The sequence below is a fragment of the Pseudorca crassidens genome, chromosome 12, assembly GCF_039906515.1.
Source record: "Pseudorca crassidens isolate mPseCra1 chromosome 12, mPseCra1.hap1, whole genome shotgun sequence".
Taxonomy (NCBI): domain Eukaryota; kingdom Metazoa; phylum Chordata; class Mammalia; order Artiodactyla; family Delphinidae; genus Pseudorca; species Pseudorca crassidens.
In genome coordinates, this window is record NC_090307.1 from 25,868,852 (window position 1) to 25,892,507 (window position 23,656).

Sequence of the window (23,656 nt, forward strand, 5' to 3'; positions counted from 1 at the left end):
AGAGGGCTCCTGGAACCAAACAGCCATCAGTTCTACAGCGGGCAAGAGAGAAAATTATAGCCGAGGAGGGACAGGGCTCAAGTGTAAATAAGAAAAGGAAATGCTTGGACTTTCTCGATGCAATAAAAGTTCTATATAATAATATTATATGGAACTAACTGTGCAATTAAGCCCGAAAATTGCAAGCTTCCAGTTTGTCCTTCCAGCCAAATGCCAGGCGGTTCTCATGGTGGATGGCGTCTGCTTAGAAGAAAAGTGCAAGTTTTGAGGCAAATCTGAGGTTTCACTTCCTTTGGAAAACACAGGCTGGGGTGGGATCCTTGAGGCCATCCGGCTGGGCCGCTGATCCAGGCCTTATCTCCAAATCGAAGTGGACAGCAGCAGGGAGGCCAACGTGTTTTTCAAGAGCTGAGGCATAACTAGGACATCTTATACCTGGATGAGGCCTGGGGGTGTGATCCTGCCCTCCTTCCTCCCTCGGCCCCTTCCGCCCCCACCCCACCCCCGAGCTTTTCCCTACCCCTTCTGACCCCAGGGGTCCGGAGCAGGGGTGTGGCTGTGAGTAACGGGTCAGAGGGTACACTATCCTAGCTGGTTTCCAGGACAGCCTGTTGCCGACACCTCCTCAAATGCAGCTCCAAGCAGATTCCTCTCCCATCCAGAAGCTTCCCTGACTTCCTTCCTTCCCATGGCCTCTTACACAGTCCGAGTGCATCTGAGGCCTCCTCTCCCTGCCAGCGCTTCCCCAGTGGAGTTCCCCAACCCCACCCCAATGGAGTCCCTGCCCCTCGGCCTGCCCCCAAGGGACCCTGTCCTCACCTCTGGCCTAGCTCTTAGCACTGCTGTCTTTATCTCCCATTTTTCTGTGAGTCCTTAAGGAATTCCATCCCTTTCATCCCTGTTTCTCCAGCCGCAGATGGGTAAACTCCGCTTAGGAAACCTGGAGCCCGACAGCTTGGGTTCAAGTCCCAACTCTGCCTCAGTTTCTCCACTTGAAAAATGGGTTTTGGAGAGGATTAAGTAAGAGAATCTACATAAAATATTTAGGTCAGCAACTCACACCGAACACTCAGTACATCTCAGCTGATAGTTTCATTCTGTCTATATCAGCTGGAGGAATACAACATATGTTGTATCTCTGTCAAGCTGGGTGCCTGTCTCTTCCTCATGCTCCCCACACAGGGCCTGTAGGATTGTTTGTAATGAATTAGGGCACATTCTGGAGAAGCAATTTCCAGACCCCAATGTGTGTTCACACTTATTTCCCTGTGTAACCTGGCAGCATCCCTGAGACACCTGGGTTGGGGGTAGAGGACAGAATCAGGAAGTCCACAGTCGGACACAGCAGCCCCAAGACAGCAGAGGCTGAGCTGCTCGTGACCTCAGAATCCAAAGGTCCACCTGGAACCAGAATATTTAAGTGGATCGGCTAGAGGACACCATAGCACCATCGAGTGTGTGGGCAGCAAGGGACCTTCACAGCCTCCTGGTCTCACATGAAAGAAGAAGCCGAAGCTCAGAAAGGGAACGTGGCCAGTCCAAGGTCACCAGTAACTCAGCTGCAGAGCACAGAGGAATTGTCAGTGCAGACTTTAATTGCACCTCCTCCCCAGAAGCGTCGTAGCCCCCTCTGCGGACTGCACACTTGGGCATTTCTCAGCCCTGCCTTTTCATGCCCTTTCCCAAAACAGGCCTCGGCCTTTTTCCGCTCCAGCTCTGGCCCTCTCACCTGGCAGTGCTTTCCCTTCTCCCACCATCAAGCCCCCTGGCCCAGCGGCAATAGGAGTTGCACAGGGATCCCTGGGCTCACAGGTCAAGGTGGCTGGACGGCAGAGCGCACTCAGGCTGGCCAGCTGTGTAAGCACCTTGGTGCCTTCTAGAAGAAACACTAAACTACATCCCCAGGAAGGGTTGAAATAAGTGGTGCCTCTTAACCCACTCCGAACACAACTCCTCAAATAACTCACAAAATCTAAACCATTCCCACCCCTCTGCAGGAGACGGCTGCTTTGGGCAGAAACGCTAAAAGAATAGTGCTCCCGGGGGCTCCCCACCCTCCTGTGAGCTCGTGGCCGTGGGGAGTGTAGCCCACCAGCCCACCAGCCGGGACACGTCCTGCAAAGGCAGCCAGAGGCAGCTGGGATTCTGAAGCTCCGTAACCCGGGGCCTAGTGCTCTTTATGGGAAACAAGTGATTTATTTTATTATCTAAATTTTCGGTGGTTTAATAAGGTTTAATAAGCCTCCCAAGGAGTCTTCTGGCTCGGGAAATCGCCTGTAATAAACACAAGTAGTAAATCCTTTATTTGGAACATAAAGAGGTGTGCAATTTCTCTTAAAAGGAAACAAGTCTTCCCCCCTCCCCCGCCTCGCCCTCTAATAAATAAAGGATGAATACATAATTAAAGAACCACAGTCTGAAGGGATACCACTTATGTGTCTGGCTCAGACTCCCAGGGCCAGCCCAGGAGGCAGGTAGGTGCTATCTAGCCTCATTCCCAAATCTGGAAAAGAATCCACATCCCTTCTCTGCCCCTGTGCAACTCCACCCTCGCCCTCACTAATTCTGCCAGGTGTCTTTGAAGCTCCAGGCCCAGGCAGGGGAGGAACTGGAGGCTGGAGAGGGGACCACTCCCAGGGCAGTGGGAGCCTGCCAACTGGGGCCAGTCTGCCGTGGGGATTTGGCAGATGGAAGCATCATCCTGGGCCCCAGATTTGCTGACCTGAGCATGACTCAAGGAGGCACTGGACTTGTGGACCAAGGCAATAGAATTGTCCTGAAAGTCACATCACTGAGGTCGCCATGGAGGACAGGAAAGGGATGGGACTGGAGCAGAAATCAAATCCCTGACCTGCTGTTTTCTAGCCATGTGACTTGGGGCAAAGGACTTAGCCTCTCTGGTCCCCATCAAATGAGACTCATAATAGGATGAAATGAATAGATATAAGCACTTTACGAATGATAGGGCTCTGTTCAAATGTCAGATGTCCCCAGTGCAGAGGGCTGGGGGCACCCACTGCCTTTTGTGACTCCAAGGCTCTCTCCACTGTGTATTTGAACAGACCTCATTCATTCAGCATCTCCCATGTTCCTGCCTAATGGCATCCTGGGAATGATACAGACATAGAAGAGACAATCCTGGAGCAAGTGAGATCCATGCAGTTACTTCCCCATTTCCCACATAAGCAAACTGAGGGCAGCAGGAGTATACACATAATTTGCCAATCCCTGCACTTCACATTCCTAGTAAAACCAGTCCTAGAACATGGGGTGCCTACTAGCCAGACGACCCCACACCCGGCTGGGGTCACAGGCTTAGGCGTCAGAATACCTGGTTCTAGTTCCAGCCCTGACACTAATGTGCTGTGTGACCTTGGGCATCAGCTACTCACTGTGCCTTATTTTCCTCATTTGTAAAGTAGGCGTAAAGTTTCTACCAGCCTTGCCTGCCTCTTTGGGTTAGGAGTACATGAGACAGGAGGTATGAAAGGACCTTGGAAGACTACAATGTCCTCCACATGCTGGGGTGGCCCTGGGAATGTCTTTGGGAGAGGTGATTAAACAGTATGGTCTCTGCAAAACTATACAGAAGGGAAATTAGTTCCTGGTACGACGCCACCTCCCTCTGTCAAGACCCCTGTTGGGTGTCTTTGTCCCTCCCGGACTTCCTAATTGCCAGCAGTGTTTGAGTACCTCCTCTGTCCCAGGAGCACTTCCTGTGCCTTCCCTCATTTGATCCGCCCAGCAACTCTTACCATCCCCACTGAACAGATGAAGAAACTGAGCTCAGGAGGGTGAAACCTAGTCCCCGAGGCCAGGATGTGGACCCGGGAGGTCCTAAAGCAGGGCCCTCGCTCTCCACCTCCCAGCATAATCCCCCTGTTGTCAGATGGCTGTCAGCCAACTTCAGGCACACGCTGGCTGAGAACAGCTTCCTGTGTGATCTCGCTCAGGATCCAGGTTAAACACACCTTCAGGCGGGACTCTAGAAATCCAAAGCTTTCCAGATCCAAATGATACGGGGCAGGTCCTTCCTGCCCCTCTGCCCAGTGAGACCTTCTTTATCCTTCACAGATCAGACAGGGCGCCTCCTCCTGGAAGTCTGCTCCGATCCCCCAGCCCGCAGGGGTCTGTTGCCTCCGTGTCCATACCTCTGTCACTGGTGCTCAGTCCTGAGCCCCCCTGGCCTGCTTGGGTCTTAGGTCCCTAGTGTACAACCCTCAGCCCTCTGATTAAATCTCTAAACCTTTGGGGGCTAGGGTCCAAATCCCCCTACCCACAAGTCGGACTTTGTAAGGGGCAGTGTTATAAGGGGAATGAACGTGAGCTTTGGCACCAAATGCAGCCGGGTCCAGGCCCTGGTTCGGACACTTGCGTGTGGCATTGGGCAAGACACTTACCCTCTCCATACTCTTTCTTTATCTCTAGATTGCAGGTGATGATAAAAATATGTACCTTTCACGGTCGTGTTGATTGAAGAAGGCTTAGAGGTGCAATGACCGACACGTTACAGGCACTTGATAAATGGTAGCTGGTATCGATTGTTATTATAAACGCTGGCTTGCCTGCTTGATTGATTTGGCGATTAGAACAGGACACAAATAAAAACAAAAATTCAAGTCACACTCAAGAAATTAGTTCGGAGGACTTCTAGAGCCAGGTTTCTACAGTGCAATTCTCTGAGTCCAAGGCCCCCTCTCTCCTTCCAAAGGCTCCAGCTCCACCTCTTCTCTGATCTTCTCATAGAAACACCCCCTCCTCCTCTTTAGCTGGTGAGCTAAAGGGCATGACCCATCTCCCTATAGAGAGGGGGGAGGCAGGTAGAGTACCTGAGGCTAGTTCTCATGTTACAGTTGAATTAACCTAGGCCGGAGATGAGAAGTGCTGCCTTTGCCAGAAGGCTACTTGGACGTACCTGGGCTCTAGAACCTTCCACAGAGGACACAGGCCCAGGGGAGGCTGTGGTGAGCCTCATGTCCTCTAGAATGGGGACCACACCTGAAAAGGTTTCACCCGCCCTGCATTCTGGCTCTTTAATCTCCTTCTTCCATTTGCAAGCTCCTCTTTCCCCCTTTTCCTCCTCCGCCACTAGTTCTTGGCTCTATATTTTTTCTATCACCTTCATACCAGAGGTTCATATTTTGCGTCAAGCCTCTCCTAGCTGTCGAGCGGTTTGGTTTTGTGTTTGTGTGTGTGTGTGTGTGTGTGTGTGTGTGTAATTTTCTTTCCTGAGCGTGTTATTCTTGGAGAAGGAGTGCCCTGGCTTGGGTGATGGGAGGGATGGAAGGGAGGGGATGGAGGGCCTGGGTGCAAAGGTGGGGGCTGGACATGGCATCCCCTCTGGAACACTGCTGTCTGCGGGCCCGCCAGGCATGGGGCTCTTAGGGTCACCAGGGAAGCTTCCAGAGTGTAGGCAGGGTGGGGGCACTTTTTCCCAAAGAGTTAATAAAAACAGCAAACCACAGCCCCCCTTCCCCTGCTACCTCCTGCCAGGAAAAACAGCCCCGAGCTCTGTGGTTACATCTGTTCCTCCAGGAATGGTACAAAGACTCCAAACCATGCCATGGTGAGAAGTCACTGCTGGACAGACCAGCCTTCAAGTCCAGGGTCACCCAGGCCTGTCACCCCCTCCCCACTGCCAGATCCACTTTGTGCTTTCTCATGGTCATGACGCCGGTTGTAAGATTTCCCCTGTCCATCCAATGACAAGATGAGGAAGGAGAAGCCCAGAGAGGCGGTGGGGCCTCCCGGAGTCACACAGCTGTGGTTTCTGACCCCCAGGCCCAAGCAGACCAGCTCCAAAAGCATGGGAAGCAGGACATTTAGCACAGGGGTGGTGCTGTCCATCCCTCAGAGGGCTCGGGTGAGACAAGGATCACCTACACCCCATCCAATGGGTTCCCGCTCCTCTATTTAAGAAGGTAGGGATAAGTTTAAGGAATTGCGGGAATTTTTCCTGAAAAACATTTTAAAACATTTTTGTCTTTATAAGAATAAGCCCTCGGCAAGCAAGAAAACTTGCGTGAAAGAACTAATTTCCTGAGGTTTTAATGATTTGGGCTTTTAATAGTTGATGGGGCATTTCATTCACGAACAGTCTTTTCAGGTGAGAAGGTTCCTCGGAGGGTCAGAACCCTGCTACCATTAGGGTAGCTTCGTGGGAATTAGAAAAAGGTGTCATTTCCTCGATACATCTACTTCCATCTATCAAACCAGTGTCGTAATATACTGATTTTGCCAGAAGACAGCATTTAATGCCATCTGCCAGAAATGATAGCTATCACAAACCCATAATGTCTATGAAGTGAATGTTGTCTCTGTGTTGCCTGTTGTATTATCTGTTATCTTCCTGTGTTATCTATTATGTTATCTATTGCTGTATAACAAGTTACTCTGAAACTGAGTAACTTAAAACAAGAATAAACGTTTACTATCCCCGGTGTCTATGAGTCAGGAATTCCAAAGCAGCTTTGCTAAGTGGTTCTGATTCGGTGTCTTTCCTGAAGCCGCACTCAGGCTGTCAGCAGGGGTGCTGTCCCCTGAATGCCTGACTGGGACTGAATGACCCGCTCTCCTGGTGGCTCACTCGCACAGCTGGTAACTTGGACCTGCTCGGTCCCTTGCCACGTGGACCTTGCCAAAGAACTGTCCTGATGACATGGCAGCTGGCTTCCCCCAGAGTGAGAGAACCCAGAGAGAGCCAGGCGGACACAGCGATGTGTTGTCACTTGTTGTTACTTTAGCCGTTCTGATAGGTGTGTGGTGATATCTTATTCCTCTTGGGTGGATATTGCTGCATCTTTATCACAGCTGTTATGTCCCCGTGAGCTCTGTTAGAGCAAGGGCCTGCTTGCTTTGCCTTCTGTGCATCCCCAGAGCCCAGAGCAGGGCAGGGCACAGGAAGAAACCCAAAGTCTATTTAGAGAATGAATGCACGGCCTGCGGGGTCTCTGGCCCTTTTTAAGCAGGCAGGAAAGCAGCAAGGCCTTTGCTCTGGGAAACCTCTTGAATACCTTCCCCGGGCGAGATTGCTGGGGGAAGGCTAAGGCCCTCCACCACCCACAGAGGAGCAGGGACGAGGGGGGCAGAGCACCCAGCACCCTGACACCCCACCGGGTCCCTGGGGCCTCCAGGCCACTTGGGGCACATATTGTGGGCCTGGCGCTTCTCCCTTCTCCCCTTCCACTGCCTCTGCCTTCTCAGGGCAGAGACATCCCGAGGATAAGTATGTGGGGATCCCCAAAGCTCTTGCCACTGGGCCGTGGGTCTTCCAGACTTTGTTTTTCTTTTCTCCCCACTGTAATTGCAGCCGGGGAAGGGCCAGGCCTTTGCTAGGATTTATCCATGGGCCACAGCCAAGCTTTGCCCCGAGTAGCAGGGCCGTCAGTGCCCTGCAATAAAAATTGAGGTGGCTTGTGGTCCAGGTTGAATCTGTTGACTTGGGTTGTGAATTCTGCTCCCTGAAGGGAGGGGGTGCCTGCTGTCCTCTGCGCCCCCCTCCCCGACCGCTGGCGGCTATGACCGGCCACACTTCATGTCTTGTGTATAGATAATGCTGAGGTGTCTTAGAAGAGGCTTCTCCCCGTAGGGATATGTTTCCCGAAGAGTAACAGAATACAGACATGATAAATTAGCTAACAATGAGCTCGAATTTAATATTGAATATAAATATTTATAGGTCAAATGGCTCACAGATATACATACACATATAGGAGGTCAGTATTTTCTAAAAAATCAAGAATTGCAAATGAAGGGAAACCTCATCAGCTAAGATGAAGCCAGAAATAGGTCAGAAAGCAGAACACCTGCCATAAGGCCCCCATTCCCTTGCTGAAAATGGGCCACGAGATCGGTTTGAAGATTCCTAGAAGCTGTTATCTGTTTGCTAGGGCTGCGGTAACAAAGTACCACAGACTGGAGCTTAAACAGCAGAGATTTATTTTCTCACAGTTCGAGAGGCTGGAAGTCCAAGATCAGGGTGTCGGCAGGGTCGGTTTCCTCTGAGGCCTCTCTCTTCGACTTGTAGGTGGCTGTCTTCCACCCTGTGTCCTCACATGGTCTTCCGTCTGTGTGTCTGTGCCCTGCTCTCCTCTTGTAAGGGTACCGGTCATACTGGATGAGAGCCCTCTCATAGGACCCCACTTTAACCTTAATTCCCCTTTTAAAGAGCCTACCTCGAAATACAGGAACACTGACATACTGGGGGGTTAAGACTGCCACATATGAAGTTGGGCTGGGGAACAACCAGCTACCGTTAGTAGCCCCCTCCGTTAGTACAGCCCGCATCAGTAGCCAAAAGTAGCAAAATCTGAATCTGTTAGAGGAGTCAGTCAGAGGATTTGTGAAATAAACCAAAGCATTCTCCCAGAGGGAGCCCTGAGTCATGAGAGAAAATTCCTCCTTTGGCGCTTGACCCACAGACGTTGTGTGAGTCCGTAGCAGCCACCATTCCCGTAGCATACAGAGCAATGGAGTTTCACATGGCTGTCCGTCCCCGCGTTCAGGAATCGCACATTCCCAAAGTGGAATTCAGTGAAATCAGGCCTGCGAGAAGATTCCACAGCCTTTGCTAAAAGGCAGACGTCAGCTGCCCAATGACAAGCCCAACTCCAATGGCCTTTGGGGTCCCGGGAAGAGCCCAGTGGTTCACTGAGAAGCCCCAGCTTTTGAGCGGGGCTCTGAGTTCCAGGTGAGATTGGGAAAAGCTGAGGAAGAGGGGCCGGGTTTCTAGCAGAGGGGGAGGGAGGGGAGCCCCAAGCAAAGGCAGGGGTGGGGTGGGCAAGCACGCCCACCGGCCTGGCCTCCCTGGGCCAGGGTCCCGGAGCTGGCAACCCCTCCTGGGGCCACGTCCTCTAACCCGGTCTCTCCTTGTGTGTGTCCCCACAGGGCTCTGGCTGAGAACATGGCCAATGGCATTGACGAGCTGATCGGCATTCCCTTCCCCAACCACAGCAGCGAGGTCCTGTGCAGCCTGAACGAGCAGCGGCATGACGGGCTGCTCTGCGATGTGCTCCTGGTGGTGCAAGAGCAGGAGTACCGCACCCACCGCTCCGTCCTGGCCGCCTGCAGCAAGTACTTCAAGAAGCTCTTCACAGCCGGCACCTTAGCCAGCCAGCCCTACGTCTACGAGATCGACTTCGTCCAGCCCGAGGCGCTGGCCGCCATCCTGGAGTTCGCCTACACCTCCACGCTCACCATCACGGCCTCCAACGTCAAGCACATCCTCAACGCCGCCAGGATGCTGGAGATCCAGTGCATCGTGAACGTGTGCCTGGAGATCATGGAGCCCGGGGGGGACGGGGAGGAGGAGGATGACAAAGAGGACGACGATGATGACGAAGATGACGACGACGAGGAGGACGAAGAGGAGGAGGAGGAGGAAGAGGAGGAGGAGGACGACGACACGGAGGACTTTGCTGATCAAGACAACTTGCCTGACCCCCAGGACATCAGCTGCCACCAAAGCCCCTCCAGGATGGACCACCTCTCGGAGGCCTGTTCAGACGCTCCCAGGGACTTCCCCGATTCCTTCCGGGCCGGCAGCCCTGGCCACCTGGGCGTGATCCGGGACTTCTCCATTGAATCTCTGCTGAGGGAGAACCTGTACCCCAAAGCCAACATCCCCGACAGGAGACCCTCCTTATCTCCGTTCGTCCCGGACTTCTTTCCACACCTCTGGTCGGGGGACTTCGGTGCCTTTGCCCAGCTGCCCGAGCAGCCCGTGGACAGCGGGCCCCTAGACCTGGTCATCAAGAACCGCAAGATCAAGGAGGAGGAGAGGGGGGAGCTGCCCCCACCTCCGCCGCCGCCCTTCCCCAGCGACTTCTTCAAGGCCATGTTCCCGGACCTTCCCGGGGGGCCGCTGGGCCCCATCAAGGCAGAGAATGACTACGGTGCCTATCTCAACTTCCTGAGCGCCACCCACCTAGGGGGCCTCTTCCCGCCCTGGCCGCTGGTGGAGGAGCGCAAGCTGAAGCCCAAGGCCTCTCAGCAGTGCCCCATCTGCCACAAAGTCATCATGGGGGCCGGGAAGCTGCCACGGCACATGAGGACCCACACCGGGGAGAAGCCATACATGTGCAACATCTGCGAGGTCCGCTTCACCAGGTGCGAACGGAGGCCTGTGGGTGTGAGGGGCAGGGCGGGGAGGGCCGGGGGCCTCGGGGATGGAGAGGGACCCAGGTCAGGGGAGGTCCAGCTGGATCCTAGATGCACAGCAAGCTCATCGCCAGAACAGGTGCTAGGCATTAGCTGGGGCAGTGATTTTCAGATATTTTCCTATATATGCTATTAGGTATAAGGCCAAGATGCAAAAGAGATCAGAGCGGAGCTGTTCTGGTTAAGGCAGAAGCGGGGAGGGGCGATCTCAGCACCCGCTGTAGATCCAGGAAAGCCGGTTTGAAGCTCCCCAATGGAGTGCAGCCCCTCCTTTATTTTATTTGGAGCCCAAACAGCATGCCAGGGCCTGTCTTGAATGGATTACATATACTACCGCCCCCGCCACGTCCTGGAAGTCAGGGAGGGCCATGGGCTTTGTCCACAGATAGGTGATCTGTCTCCCAGTGGCTAGTCAGCCACTCCTAAGCCCAGCTGGGAAATGGCAGAGCTGGGACTTGAACCCCAGTGAGACCCCTGTAGGCCCTTTCAGTCCTATTTTGGGTCAGACCTAAAGGCTGGGCCTCCTTTTACGTTCTCCCCCTTGACTGTCCATGTTGGGAAGAGGGTTAACTCTATGCCGTTATAAAAGTTGAACTTTGAAATCAGTACACGATAAGCCTTTCATCTTTCCCGGACTCCATCCCATTCAGCACGCGTGTGTTGTGTACCTTCTCTGCACAGCAACTTTTGTGGTCAAAACTGATTGGTGGGATGATGTGGGGTCCGATTTGTCCAGTGCTAGGTTTTGATGGGCCTCATTTGGGGGAGATAAGGTCTGTTGGTGCCGATTGTGGTCACTGATGTGAGGCTGACCTTCTCAGCCGTGTCCACACTGCGGAAGGTTCTGGTGAGTGCCCTGCATCAGGGCTTGGTCATTTCAGTGTGTCGGATGTGGTTTACCTGCCCTGGGACTGTGACTTCCTAGACCAGGTCCCTTCCCCACATTGCCCCTGTCCCCATCAGAGAACCCGCCTTGAGAAACCCACGCTTATTCCAGTGGTGCTGCTGCCACCCCGTAGCCCCCTAGCAGTTCATCTTTGGGAATTGCTGGGGGCTCGTTCTTTCGATTTGCCCCAGTGGGCCCAAAGCTCTGGGTTTTGAGGAGAATGCAATGTTTGGCATCAGGTCGATTATCAAATCAGGGGCAGTGCTTTTGGGGGAAAAACAAGATGAGTTCTGCTAAGTAACGAGACGCACTCTCTTTGGCGGCTTGAAAACTCGATTTGAGGTTGCCAGAGAGGGTACAGAAACGTGTTCAGCTGACAGTTGTGAAAACAGCTCTGCAGGGTCTTCCGGTGACCGCTTCGAAAGACAACGCGGATTGTTTCCGAGGTGGCCTTGGGTCCCCTCACAGCTGCTTCTGTGAAGGAAACCCCAGCAGAATCTCCCAGCTGCTCCGAGCTGACAGTGAAGGGAGAATTTCCGGGTGCAGAGGGGCAGGGCCCCCCATACCCCGGGTGTGTCCCCTTCCACCCAGCCGTGCTGACCTCAAGTGCTTGCTTCTCTTACCGCTGCAGAGCAGCTGGCCCCAAAGTCCCCGAGATTCACCCCCTCTCGGGTGCCCCCCACTACTGGCCCTGCCACTCTTACGTCGCCTCCTCCTCCCTCCCTCCTCTTCTCCTGAATTCACCTTAGAGCCATAGAACCCCTGTAAAGGCTTGACAAGAGCACAGGGATAACGGAAGATAAACCAGAGCCCAGTCCAGATTCAAGCACAGTTCATGCATCTGGAGCCAGTGCCTCTCCGCAGCCCCCTGGGAATGACTTCAAGACGTGGACACCCTTCACAGGCCTGGTCCAGAAAAGCCAGCCCCTGAGTCCTGCCACCTGGGCTCCACCTCCTTTGCTTGTCCCCTGCACAGACGGCTGACACTTGGGGACACCCCTCCGTCCAGGGGAGACCCTTGTCTGTGGCTTCAAGGGGATGTGCTGCATCTCAGGGTACCTCAGAGCGAGTCTGCCCTGCCCCCCCACCAAGTCCCCATGTCCCTTCCGTTCCCCACTTCCCTCCGGGCCTTTCCCACACTCCGCTGTGAGGGCCATGGCGGTCTGTGTCCCTGCCTTCCCTAGGGAAAGTTTTAAACTCGGTCAGTCGAGACAGACTTCTCGCCCTCTTGACACCAGAACATCCTCTGCGTGGGCCTCCTGGTTTGGGCCTCAATGCTGTGTTGTATAGGAGGGTCGCATTCCAGAACCCTCCCTCCCAGCACATTCCTGCTGATCACTCAGGGTGGTCGCTGTGCCTGCCGGCTCACCACCCCTCCAGGCCAGATCAGCTGTGGGGCGGGTTCCAGCCACCCGGGCCCCCAGGCCTGTCTCCAGCTGGCGCAGCTTCGTTCCCGCCTCCGTCCACATCTCCCCTCACTCGGTGCCCACTGGGCACTGGCCCTCCTGAGACAGATCAGAAGAGCTCTGGGGTCCCCTTCCCAGGAGCAGAGATACCCGGAGTGGGGAGAGGGTGGAGGAGAGTTTCTTGGCCTCCTCCCCTAGGGACTTTATTTCTCACTGTGGGCTGTGGCTGCCCATGATGGACACCCCTCGACACCCCTCCCCATCACATTCTTCGGAATCGCTGGTTCCTTGCTGCCCTTCTGTCGCCTCCCCGGAGCTGCCTGCAGGATTCTTTTCAGCCTTCAGAGAGCCTCAACCCTGGCCTGTCCAGGTCCGGGTGGCCTGTAACTCTTTATATAGCCAAGTCCTCTCGCAGCCTTTCCACGGGGAGCCCCCCCTTTGTGGCTGACTTCCTGCCGCCAACATCTGTAACACTGCCCTCCTCAGCTGGAGGCGTCTTCAGCAGCCACTGAGAGCAGCAGCTGCTGCCTCTTTGACTCGGAATTCCTGGACTCCCTTGCAATGCAAAGCCACTACCTGGGACTGGACCCCCCGCGAGGCTGAAGGACCCCTGACCTGCTGCCCTCACGTCCTCCTCGTGGACACTATTTTCCTTTCTGGAGCCCGAGTCTTTGCTTAATTATAGCTGAGCTTCTGCTCTCCGGTCAGGCCTCCTTTCCTCTCTTCTTGATGTTGATCCCACTTCCCCTCCCTCCTGGGGGACGTTGGAGTGACCCACCCTCCCCCTGCAAGGTGGCCCCGGCTCTGAGTTATGGCCTCCGATGCCAGCTCCCAGCATGTCCACGCCCCGTGGGAACATCATTCTTCATGGCTTCAGCAGCGCAACACGGCGGAGGGGCCTTGGGCGTCCTTCCAACAGAGCCCCTTCTGCCCCTGAGGCCCTACTTACTGCTCTCATTCTGTGGGTGTCCAAGAAGGGACTGCAGCCCCACCATCACGTGTCTATTCCTTGGTGTCGGGAATCTCACCTCCGAGCCAGCTCTAGATTTCAGCCAGTCCCACAGTTGTTCCACCACTGACCTTTCCAGCTATGAGACACCCCTGGAGCCACAGGAAAGGCCTCAAAGGCTTCAACCAGATGGTGTATCTCTGGCCCCATGCTGTCCCCTCCTAGCTCTGGCCATCCCATGATCACCTGGACTCCAAGTTCCTCTGTCTATGCCTGAGTCTATGTGTCCACTCCCCTAGCCTGGTCCAAGGTCACCATTTTCTTCCTGAGGACGGCTGCAGTCTGTGCTGGCTGCAGAGACAGCTCGCGATGAAACTGGTCCTGTGGCTCTGACTTGGGAGAGAGAAACAGTTCCAGGACTTAGGGCAGAGGTAGCCTGGACCAAGATTCCCCCAGACCCTCCTCGTCAGGAGTCCTTTACTTCTATTCCCAGAAAGTCTGGAAGCCTGGGCCAAAGGTCAGGACTACAGGGTTCGTGGGCCAGAGGTGGCCCCTAGGATGCGCCTTGAAGAACGGGGAGCATGTGGGCCAGGGAGGACAAGAAGGTATTCATCCTCTCGCGTGCAGAGGGACGCTGCTGCCCTTGGTGGGACTTTTCCCTGCCCACCCACCTCACAGGGCCCTCCCCCTCCTCGTTGCCCCAACCCCTGTCATCACCACCAACTAGGCCTGGCCTGGGCCTGTGAAGGCCTCAGAAGACTCTTAATTGCTCCTGTCCTGCCACGTGGGTCCTTGAGTACAGGCCGCCTGTCGGGGGAGCCCCTGGAGCGCATGCTTGGGCAGTCTTCCCTCCTGCAGCCCCTGCATCCCACCCGCAGCCTGGCTCTCACAGGCGCTCCAGTCAGGTCTGGCGGACACGTGGTGAAGTCGAGAAACTGCCACACGTGAGAAGAGGCCAGCTCCTGAGACGACAGTGGTCCCGTGGAGGAGAAGGATGGGCAACCCAAGCTCTGTACCCCGAGAAATCAATCTCTGATGAGCCACGATTTCCCCAGTCTCCACTGAATCCCCTACCGACATCCCGTGAAGGCTGCAACTTTTAGCCCCCACCCCCTGGCCCCCAGAGCAAGCCAAACGCTGGTTGCTCCGTGGCGCCCCACGGTTCCCTCTCCAAACAAGGCCGGGAGCCTGGCAGATGATGCTTTTTTTTTCCCCCCTGTATTTTTTTCTTAGTTCTCCCACTCCTGGCAGCTCTGGGGACCTTATTAAGATAATGTAGTATCGTTAGCAGTGGCAGCAGGAAGATAATTTGTCTCAGACCATCAGGTTACCAAGAAGTCTGAGTGGATGGTGTTGGGAAAGCGTTATCCTCACTTGGGAGCCTCCACTGAGGCCCAGGACCCGGGGCCCTTTCCTTTCACTCAGGGGAATGATATCACCACGACTGGCTCATCTTTCTTGACGATGAGCTCTCCGAGCTGGAAGGGGGAATACCGGTCAAGGCTTGCATGCATGTGACCTGGCCTGGGTCCCAGGTGCAGAGTAAAGGGATGAGACGGCAGACAAGGGGACAGGGTGAGGGAGGAGCACGTCAGGTTTGGACTGGGCAGTTCTGAGAAGTGGCCCCGCACCAGCGGGCCGCGGCCATGACCACCCATTGTACCGCGAGGAGCACCGGGCAGAACTCCAAAACGTCTGCTGGGTTCTTATCCGAGCAGGTTCCAGTACCATCCGGGCCACATGCTGAACAAGTGCGGAGGGAGCAGGGCCGGCACATGGGGACACAGAAGGCAGTGTCTCCTGGGGACTGCAGCCCCTTGGAAAGGGCACTGCCGTGGTGATCAGGAACCCCAGCTTGAGGGCTTGCATCTGCCTCTAAGTAGCTGTGTGACTTTGGCTGAGTCACCTCCCCTCTCTGGGCCTCGGTTTCCCCATGTGTAACATGAGGGGGTTGGTGCAGGTGCTCCCTAAGTTCACGCCCAGATTTATGACCCCATATATTGCCCAAGACCAGGAAAGCTCTGGACACATGACAGCACTTCTCTTTGCCTCCTCTTCCTCACGAGAATGATGGAAGGGCCAATTTCACGGGCTTTACTGAAGCCCTTATAACCAACCACCTGTGCGGTTAGGTCCTGACCCGCGCTCACGATTAGTACTGACGGGAACGTCCCTGAGCCTGGCTCCTTTTTTGCAGCTCACTGTCCATGAATTTGCTGCTTCCTGCATTATCTTGCTGTCTAGGCGCCTAATAAGACAGGGCCCCAGGAGCCAGGGACAGGGCGGTGGCTCCGCAGGCATGAGGGGCAGCTAAGGGAAACAGCACACGTGACGGCCCTGCCCTGGGAATAGCATGCATGGGAAATAAAGGCAGGAAAGACAGCCTCTGAACAGGTGTTCCCATCTGCCAGGAGCACCTGTGTGGTTGAATTGGGGCCACAGAGCACAGACAGGGAAACTGGGACCCCAGGGCTCGGGACTTGCTGGGAGGGCAATGCTGATACGTATGGGGCCTTTAGGGGCCAGAAGAGGATGATGCTGACACATCGTCCTCTGTTGCTCCCTCCCTGCCCCTCAATTGACCTGCCTCGGGCTGCAGCGTTCAAGTGCTCTGGAAGGTCAGGGCAAAGGATAAGGCCTGGGTGGACAGAGAAGGGTTTATGAAAGACCGCACGTGAGTTTGACCACTGAAGAATCAGGGGGATTGGGAGTGGTAGACATTTCAGGCAGGGCAGTTTGCAAGGGTAAACTCAGAGAGGAAGGATGTGGGTGCAGGGAAGAGGAGGGCTCACGGCTGGGAAGGAAAGAGCACACGTGCCGGCATCTACGCTTGGACATCTGGTGGGAACCTAAGGGATGGAGCGTGGTGTCCAAACACAGGATACGCACAGAAGGGGAAGGAGCCAGGGCTTACCAGCATCCATCCCATAATATGGCAGGCTCTGAGCCAGGGGGGCTGGTGGTCCAGCTCATGCCAACGGAGATTCAAAGATGCAAAGCTGACCAGAGCATGGCCTGCTAGGGGAACAGTGTGTCCATGTGGTGCAGTACTGTGGGGAGGGACGGGGGCTGGCAAAGGATATGGGGTGATTCTTTTTTCCAGCTTTATTGAGATATATCTGACATATAACACTGTATAACTTTAAGGTGTACAACAGTGATGATTTGATATGCACATATATTGTGAAACGATTACCACAATCACATTAGTTAACACACCCATCACCTCACTTAGTTACCTTTTTTGTGTGTGTGGTGAGAACATCTAAGATCTACTCTCTTAGTAACTTTCAAATATATAATACAGTATTGTTCACTATAGTCCCCAAGGGCCCCCAGATCTTATCCCTTTATAACTGGAAGGCATGAGCTTGTAAGGAGACTTCAAAGCCATGCTAAGGGGTGAGTTAGCACACAGGCCTTTGGACAGGGTTAGGGGGCTTGGAAGATTTTAAGGGGGCACCGGACCCCCAGTCCTGAAGGAAAGTGACCAAGAGCTCAGCTGCTGAGAGTCAGACTGGAACATTCCAACTCACTCATGATGCCTCTGGCAGCAGATCAGATGCGTAAAGGAGCAAGGGTAGAAGAGCGGCAATGCATGAAGCCAGCCAGCCAGAAAGAGATTCAGTATGAGCCCATTTCCCAGATGCAAACACTCTCAGAACACCAAAGGTCAAAATGGTGCAGCACAGCCTCCCATTTTAGAGGTCAGGAAACTGAGGCCCAGGGCAGCAAAGGACCTGGTCCGGTTCTTAGAGTGTGCCGAGCCCGGGCCCTGCTCTGCCAATGCACACGCGCATTACATCTACATGGAAAGGTCATTACAGAAATAAGGAGGCTGTGTGACCTCAAGAAAGCCATTCCCTCCCTGGAAATGGGCTGGGTTAGATCAGTATTTTCAAGGTCCTGGGAAGCATACCGCTAGGGATGCAGGTTACTGGGCCCACTGATTCAGACGTGCTCTCAGTAAACTAAATGCTCTCTAAGTTTTTTCCAGGACTAACTTATGAGGTTTGTCCACCCTCCTCCCCCGCTGCTCCCATGAAAAGTCTCCACTGGGGACAGTGGCTCCTGCCCAGGCTGAGCTGCTCCCACAGCTTGGCCCAGTCTTCTGACCCCAGAGATGGAAGGCTGGCTGCAGATGCCCTGGTATGATTGTTTGGGCTGTACTTCCTGAGGCAGCCCCTACAGGCTTCAGGCTGGGAACACTCAGTATGAAAATCCTCAGAAGAGCTTGCCAACAAACCATGCCCAGATAGCCCTCCATGCCCCTCTGCCCCTCACCGGCTGGTACCTCTGGGAAAGCTGTTTGACTTCGCTGAGCCCCCAGCGATTCCTCAGTCCCAGTGAGGAAATTAATCCAGGTGTGTTGAATCGAGCTCATGCAAACGGAGATTCCTCGCCAATAGGAACTGATGTCTAGCCCTAGGTTCAACTCTGCATGGAGAGGTTAAATAACTTGCCTGAAGGTCACCCAGCAAGTTAGTGGGGGGTCTGAAGCTGGAGCAGGGGCTCCCACACCCCTAATGGGGATCCCTTTCCTGCACTGTACCTTGCCTGTGAATAATGACTTTCCAGGGTCATTGAAACGGTGTACTTGCCTGCTCACAGCAGGTGCTCAACGAGAGGAAATTGTCGCCACCTTCTCAGCACGTCTCCCACACTTGGGCCAGTCGCCTCTGAAGTGTGATTTACTTTAGATGCCCTAACAGGAAGCTCAGGGAAGCAGTGCATATTTAAAGAGGCCCTTGACATTTGAAGATTTACCATTTGCATTGTCCATTATTTGAGGGTGTCAATACTATTAAATATATGTAATAGTAATTTTTTTAAAAATCTCCCTTATAAGGTTGTAGTGAGGACTGAATGAGATGATGTATTTAGAGCCCCACTGGTGACTCTCAGCTGACCCTCCACTAGGCCCTGGTGAGGATGAGTCCCTCAGCCAGTGCGTGAGCCTAGCCAACCACCTAGCAGAGCCAACACCTAGCATCAGTGTTTCGTCAGAGCCTGAGCAAACGTGTGGAGTCCCGAGACATATTCCCCAGGACTGTACAGCGTCACTCTAGGGCTACAGATAGCACTCTGCACCCCACCCCTACATTTTTACACAGGTCACAGTGCAGTGCTGAGGAGAGAGGCCTAGGCTGTTCTAGTCCCAGCTCTGCCATTACCCTTGCGGTGACCTTAGGGACTTCACCTCCCTGGTCCTAACCCTAACCCTCCCTGGGCCTCAGTCTGCCCACCAGCCAACTGAAGGATTAACCTAGGCCAGTGGTTCTCAGACCACCAGCAGCAGCAACATCCGGCAACATATTCAAAATGCAAACTCTCTGCTCTCTCCCCCGCAGACCTACTGACTCAGGCAGTCTGGGAGGGAGGCCTGGCACTCGGTGTTTCATCAGACCCTGATAATGGCTCATCAAGTTTGAGATCCACTAGCCAGCATGCTCGAAAATCCAATCACCAGGATGAAATGTGGGTTACAAAGACCATAAGAGCAGCATGCTGGTGGCAGAAGGGCACATGAGATGTCACAGCGGGGTACTTACTGTGCAGCCTGGGGGCAGCTGGTGGGACGGGGATGGCGGTGTCTGGTGTGTGAAGGATACCAACTCTCCCTTCCTCTGCCCTGCCTACCCCACTCTCCTCCCCCACCCCCCACGTGCCCTCCAGCCTTCCAGGGAGCACAGGTGGGGGAAACGGATCTGTCCTTTTGGTCCTTCTCCCCTGGTCCCTGCCAGTGTACTCATGAATGTCCTTTTCTCTCCTGCCCCACCCCTGGGGAACTAGCCGGAAAATGAGAGCCAGTGAGACCTCTAGCGGCCAGGGGACACCAGGAGACCAGGACCCGCTCCTGCTGTGCTGGGGTTATGTTGAGTGTGGTTTAAATCTGGCCATGTTAGGGCGGATGCCTGGGCTCCACATCTGCTCCAACCTCAAAACCAAGCCAAAAATTACAGGCAGACGCTCCACCCAAGCCACACCTGCAGGGAGGAGGTGGGAGGCTGGACACAGCTTCCTGGCCTGCCCGGCCTGGTCAAGGAAGGCTGCAGAAGGATCCTGAGAGTTCTCGAAGCTCACCTGCCTCCACTTCTGTGTGGCTGAAAGGCTCCTTTAGCTGGTTTATGCAGCATTCAGTCTTTACAGAAACAGGCTTGAGATGCCTGTTTTCCTTTCAAGACCGCCAGGAGGTGTGTTGAATCTAGCTCAACACAACCCGAATTTCTCTCCATCAGCTCTGGACAACAGGCATTGACGTCTCGTGCTAGGTTCGGCTCAGTGCAGAGAGGTTAAGTAACTCACCTAAGGTCACCCATCACGTTAGCAGTGGGTTTGCAGCTGGAGCAGAGGCTCCCACACCTGCTGATGGGAGCCGCAGCCCCACGTCATATCTTACCTCTGAATAATACTGCTTAAACCCTGAAAAGCTCTGCCCTAGCTTAGGCTGCATTCTTGTTGCACCTGGCTGTTTTGTAAACCCTGGAATCGTCTGCAGACAAAGAGGAGAGCCAAGGGCTGGGGCTCAGAAACCACAGTGCAGGAGTGACTTGAACAAGGTGTGCCTGATCCCTGTAGCCTCCCGGATTAGTGCCGAGGACTGACAGGTCTCAACAGCCCAGGGGCTGGGATGGGATCAGGGTGAACCTCGAGGAAGGACCCTGTGGCCTGGAGAGAGTGGAGCTGAAGGTGCCATCCAGTATGAGAAGTGGCTGCCCCACTGGAGGACTAATGAAAGGCTGCTGGCTTTCGGGGCCTCTGTCCCCAGCAAGGCTATTCTGCAGTCTATGAGACAGGCCCCGACAGAGTGGGCGCTCCATCCTCCTGAGCTTATGCGTAACAGGCGTTCTGGAACGACAGCAGCGTCTCTGGGCCCAGCTCCTGATCCACTCTCTAATCCAGGGGAGGAGCCACACCTGCTTGGGGTGGCGCAGTAGTTGAAGGTAAATTCTAGCAGGAGTCCCATTCCTGAGGGTTGACACCACAGCCGTCGGGAGCCTTAGCAGGTTCTGGAGGAGGGGGAGCAGAGAGTGAGGAGTGGCTCCTGGGGTTCTGGGCAGGGACTGACTCTGGCTCTGCCTTGCAGGCAGGACAAGCTGAAGATCCACATGAGGAAGCACACGGGGGAGCGGCCCTACCTGTGCATCCACTGCAACGCCAAGTTCGTGCACAACTACGACCTCAAGAACCACATGCGCATCCACACGGGCGTGCGGCCCTACCAGTGCGAGTTCTGCTACAAGAGCTTCACGCGCTCCGACCACCTGCACCGCCACATCAAGCGCCAGAGCTGCCGTATGGCCCGGCCCCGGCGCGGCCGCAAGCCCGCCGCCTGGAGGGCCGCCAGCCTGCTCTTTGGGCCCGGCGGCCCGGCCCCGGAGAAGGCGGCCTTCGTGATGCCCCCCGCGCTGGGTGACGTGGGCGGCCACCTGGGCGGGGCCGCCGTGTGCCTCCCGGGCCCCAGCCCCGCCAAGCACTTCCTGGCGGCGCCCAAGGGCGCGCTGAGCCTGCAGGAGCTGGAGCGGCAGTTCGAGGAGACGCAGATGAAGCTGTTCGGGCGCGCGCAGCTCGAGGCCGAGCGGAACGCGGGGGGCCTCTTGGCCTTCGCGCTGGCCGAGAACGTGGCCGCCGCGCGTCCCTACTTCCCGCTGCCTGACCCGTGGGCCGCGGGCCTGGCCGGCCTCCCCGGGCTCGCCGGCCTCAACCACGTGGCCTCCATGTCTGAAGCCAACAACTAGGCTGGCCTCATCACCCCCAGTCCTGCTTCCCTGTCCCCTCCCGGGCCCACCTGCCCCATCCGATGGGTCTGAACTTTTTATTTCAAAAGAAAAAAGGAAAACAAATAGCAGCTGCAGTGGTATTTTCTGGGCCTCCCGAGGCAGCTGCCTCCCCTGTGCTGGGGTCTGAGATGGGCATCCCCTCCCCAAAGGCCCGGCCCCTCTCTGGCTGTCTCTCTGCTCTCACACAGAAACTCACAGGGGCCCGTGCCAAAGAGGAGGCCCCAGACCAGGTGTCCAGAAGCACTTTGGAGCTGTGTGGGGCTAGACGGAGGGAGGTGGCTTGGCCAGAGGCAGACCGGATGGATGGAGCAGGGCTGAAGGTAGGGTCCCGAGATACACATCCTGAGCCCCGCCACTCTAAGGCAGAGTCCCTGCTGACACTGTTCCGATGGGTCATTTTTCCCATCTCCAGTGGCCCTGGGATCCTTAGGGGAAGTGACCTATAGGCAGGGAGAGGGTCTCCTGGGGTCCGGGCCCATTTTTCCCTCCCTGTCCTATGACCGCGGACAGGTCAGCCGTCTGTACCCCAGTTTCACCCTGCTGTGAAAGGGGGCTGGAAATTTTGTTTCCCCCTCCCATCCACCCACCGACACACTCGAACGTGCCCATCCCTCCAGAGAGAAGCCTTGAGAGAGCAGGGGCTTTGCAGTCTTAACGTCCCTGGTGACGCTGTTTCACTGGACTTAGTTTTATCACGTCCACCTCTACGTTGGCACAGGTGAGAAATGTGGCCAAACTAGACAGGCTAACAGAGGAAGAGGGCTGGGGTGGGCTTGTCCACAGCCCCCAGGCAGCCTTGGGGAACTCTAAATCCTCCCCTCCCCTCCGGGCAGGCCACTGTGCGCATCCGGGGGCTACCATCTCGCATTGTCCCCACCTCTGCGTGGTCCCTCCAATGCCATAAGGAGTCTTTCAGGACTCCGAGGGCCAACACGGAAGGAATGGGGTCCTCCTCTTAACACCTGGCAGCTGCCCCTCTCCACCTGATTCCCGGAAACAGACAAAATGCCCAGTTACCCAGGTGTATGTTTGCTTTTCAGTTGGGGGCTTCTCAGGACTTTGGCATCGCTGTGTTTGAACACCCTCAACCCCTCCGTGGTCCCCCAGGGAGGAAGCCAGCTGTCCAGTGTGGGAAGTCAGAGGCTTGGCTCCAATATGGGCTTGGAGGGCTCTGTGAGTGAGGGCTGTCCACGCATTCTCCCTGGCTCTCTGGTTTGTAGCCGGTCCTGAGAAGGAAGACAGCTCTGCTGGCCCAGTGCCTTCCAGATCTTCTCTCCCCTTTCCTGTCCTTCCCTCCCTTTTCTTGCTGAGTTTTCTTTTGTTTCTCAGTAGCCCAGAGAAGGGAGGAGAGTTCTCCTGTGCAGATGGCCCAGGGCTGGTGTCCCCAATCCAGGAGCTGTGGGCATAGAGACTTCGGCTCTTCCTATTGCCTTGGCTTCTTCCTGAGCAAACGCAAAAAAACAAAAAGGCCAGAGAAGACCACAGACTCTGTCACTCTCCCAGCTCCCCGGCGAAGAGACCCGTGACTCCACACACCACCAGCTGCCCTTTCAGCCAGAGGGAACTGTTGCTGACACGCTCTCGTCCTCAGACGTCATCTGCTGGGCAGCTGCCTCTCACACTCCTGTCTCCATTTCTGACCCTCGCTTCTGGGACCCACCAGCCAACATGCCTGTGTTCCCCCCGCAGCCAAGGGAGTGGGGCTGAGCCAAACAAGAGAAAACGAGGAGAAACGAACAAATTAGAAACCAGTGGTGTTGGGGCTTTTGTTTTTATTTTGTAAAAGTAATGACTTCTCATAAACTCAATTTTTCAGACGACTGGTTAGTTCTTTTTGTTTTCTCTTGTCTGCAGTTTAGAGTTGTACATTGTAACATATCCAAAGATGTCGAGTACTGTATGATCAAGAACTTGAAGCAAATGGGTCATGGAGGTAGGGACGGTAGTGTTTGGTTTTGTTTCCCTTTTTTTTGGGGGGGGGGACATTTCAGTTTCCCTGTCTGTGGGAGAACTTTGGAATTTTTTTCTATTTATAACTTTTTTTTTATGTGATTGCTTTATGTAAAATGACACTCAACAAGGTTTGCCTTAGTGATTCAAGGGACAATCTTCCATAACTTTGGTCGCACGCTGCATCCCGCCGAGAAAAACTCTCAGCTAATTTTCTGGCCTATTTATTAAACAGTATTAATTGACTTGATTAAATGATATTGAGAGTTGCACTTCTGTGAGAGGTGACAGCCACAAGACTCTCTGTAGACATCCGTGGCTTAAGAGGTTGACAATTGGGTGTCACAAACTTATAAAAATGTTGAAGATGCCTTTATAAAAAACACAAGTCTTTGACCCTTATTTAATAACGTGAGGGACAGCATTTTAAGTAAAAGAAAGCCACACTTACTCAGTTCCCTGGTTCAGGTTGACTCCCTTTTGCATTGTCACTGCAGGTGACAGTGGGTGGTTGTGTGGTGGCGAG

The 23,656-nt window shown here is 54.7% G+C and overlaps 1 protein-coding gene across 5 annotated transcripts in view; it reads left to right on the forward strand.

Moving 5' to 3' along the window:
* Positions 1–23,000, forward strand: part of ZBTB7C (zinc finger and BTB domain containing 7C) — a 378,357-nt gene extending 355,357 nt beyond the window's left edge. For all 5 annotated transcript variants that reach the window (XM_067699155.1, XM_067699158.1, XM_067699154.1 and 2 more), the window contains 2 exons: positions 8,887–10,107; positions 20,487–23,000. In XM_067699155.1, the coding sequence (XP_067555256.1) occupies positions 8,903–10,107; positions 20,487–21,138 (1,857 nt within the window). In that variant the 5' untranslated portion in view covers positions 8,887–8,902 and the 3' untranslated portion in view covers positions 21,139–23,000. The remainder of the gene's footprint in view (positions 1–8,886; positions 10,108–20,486) is intronic.
* The last annotated feature ends 656 nt before the right edge of the window (positions 23,001–23,656 follow it).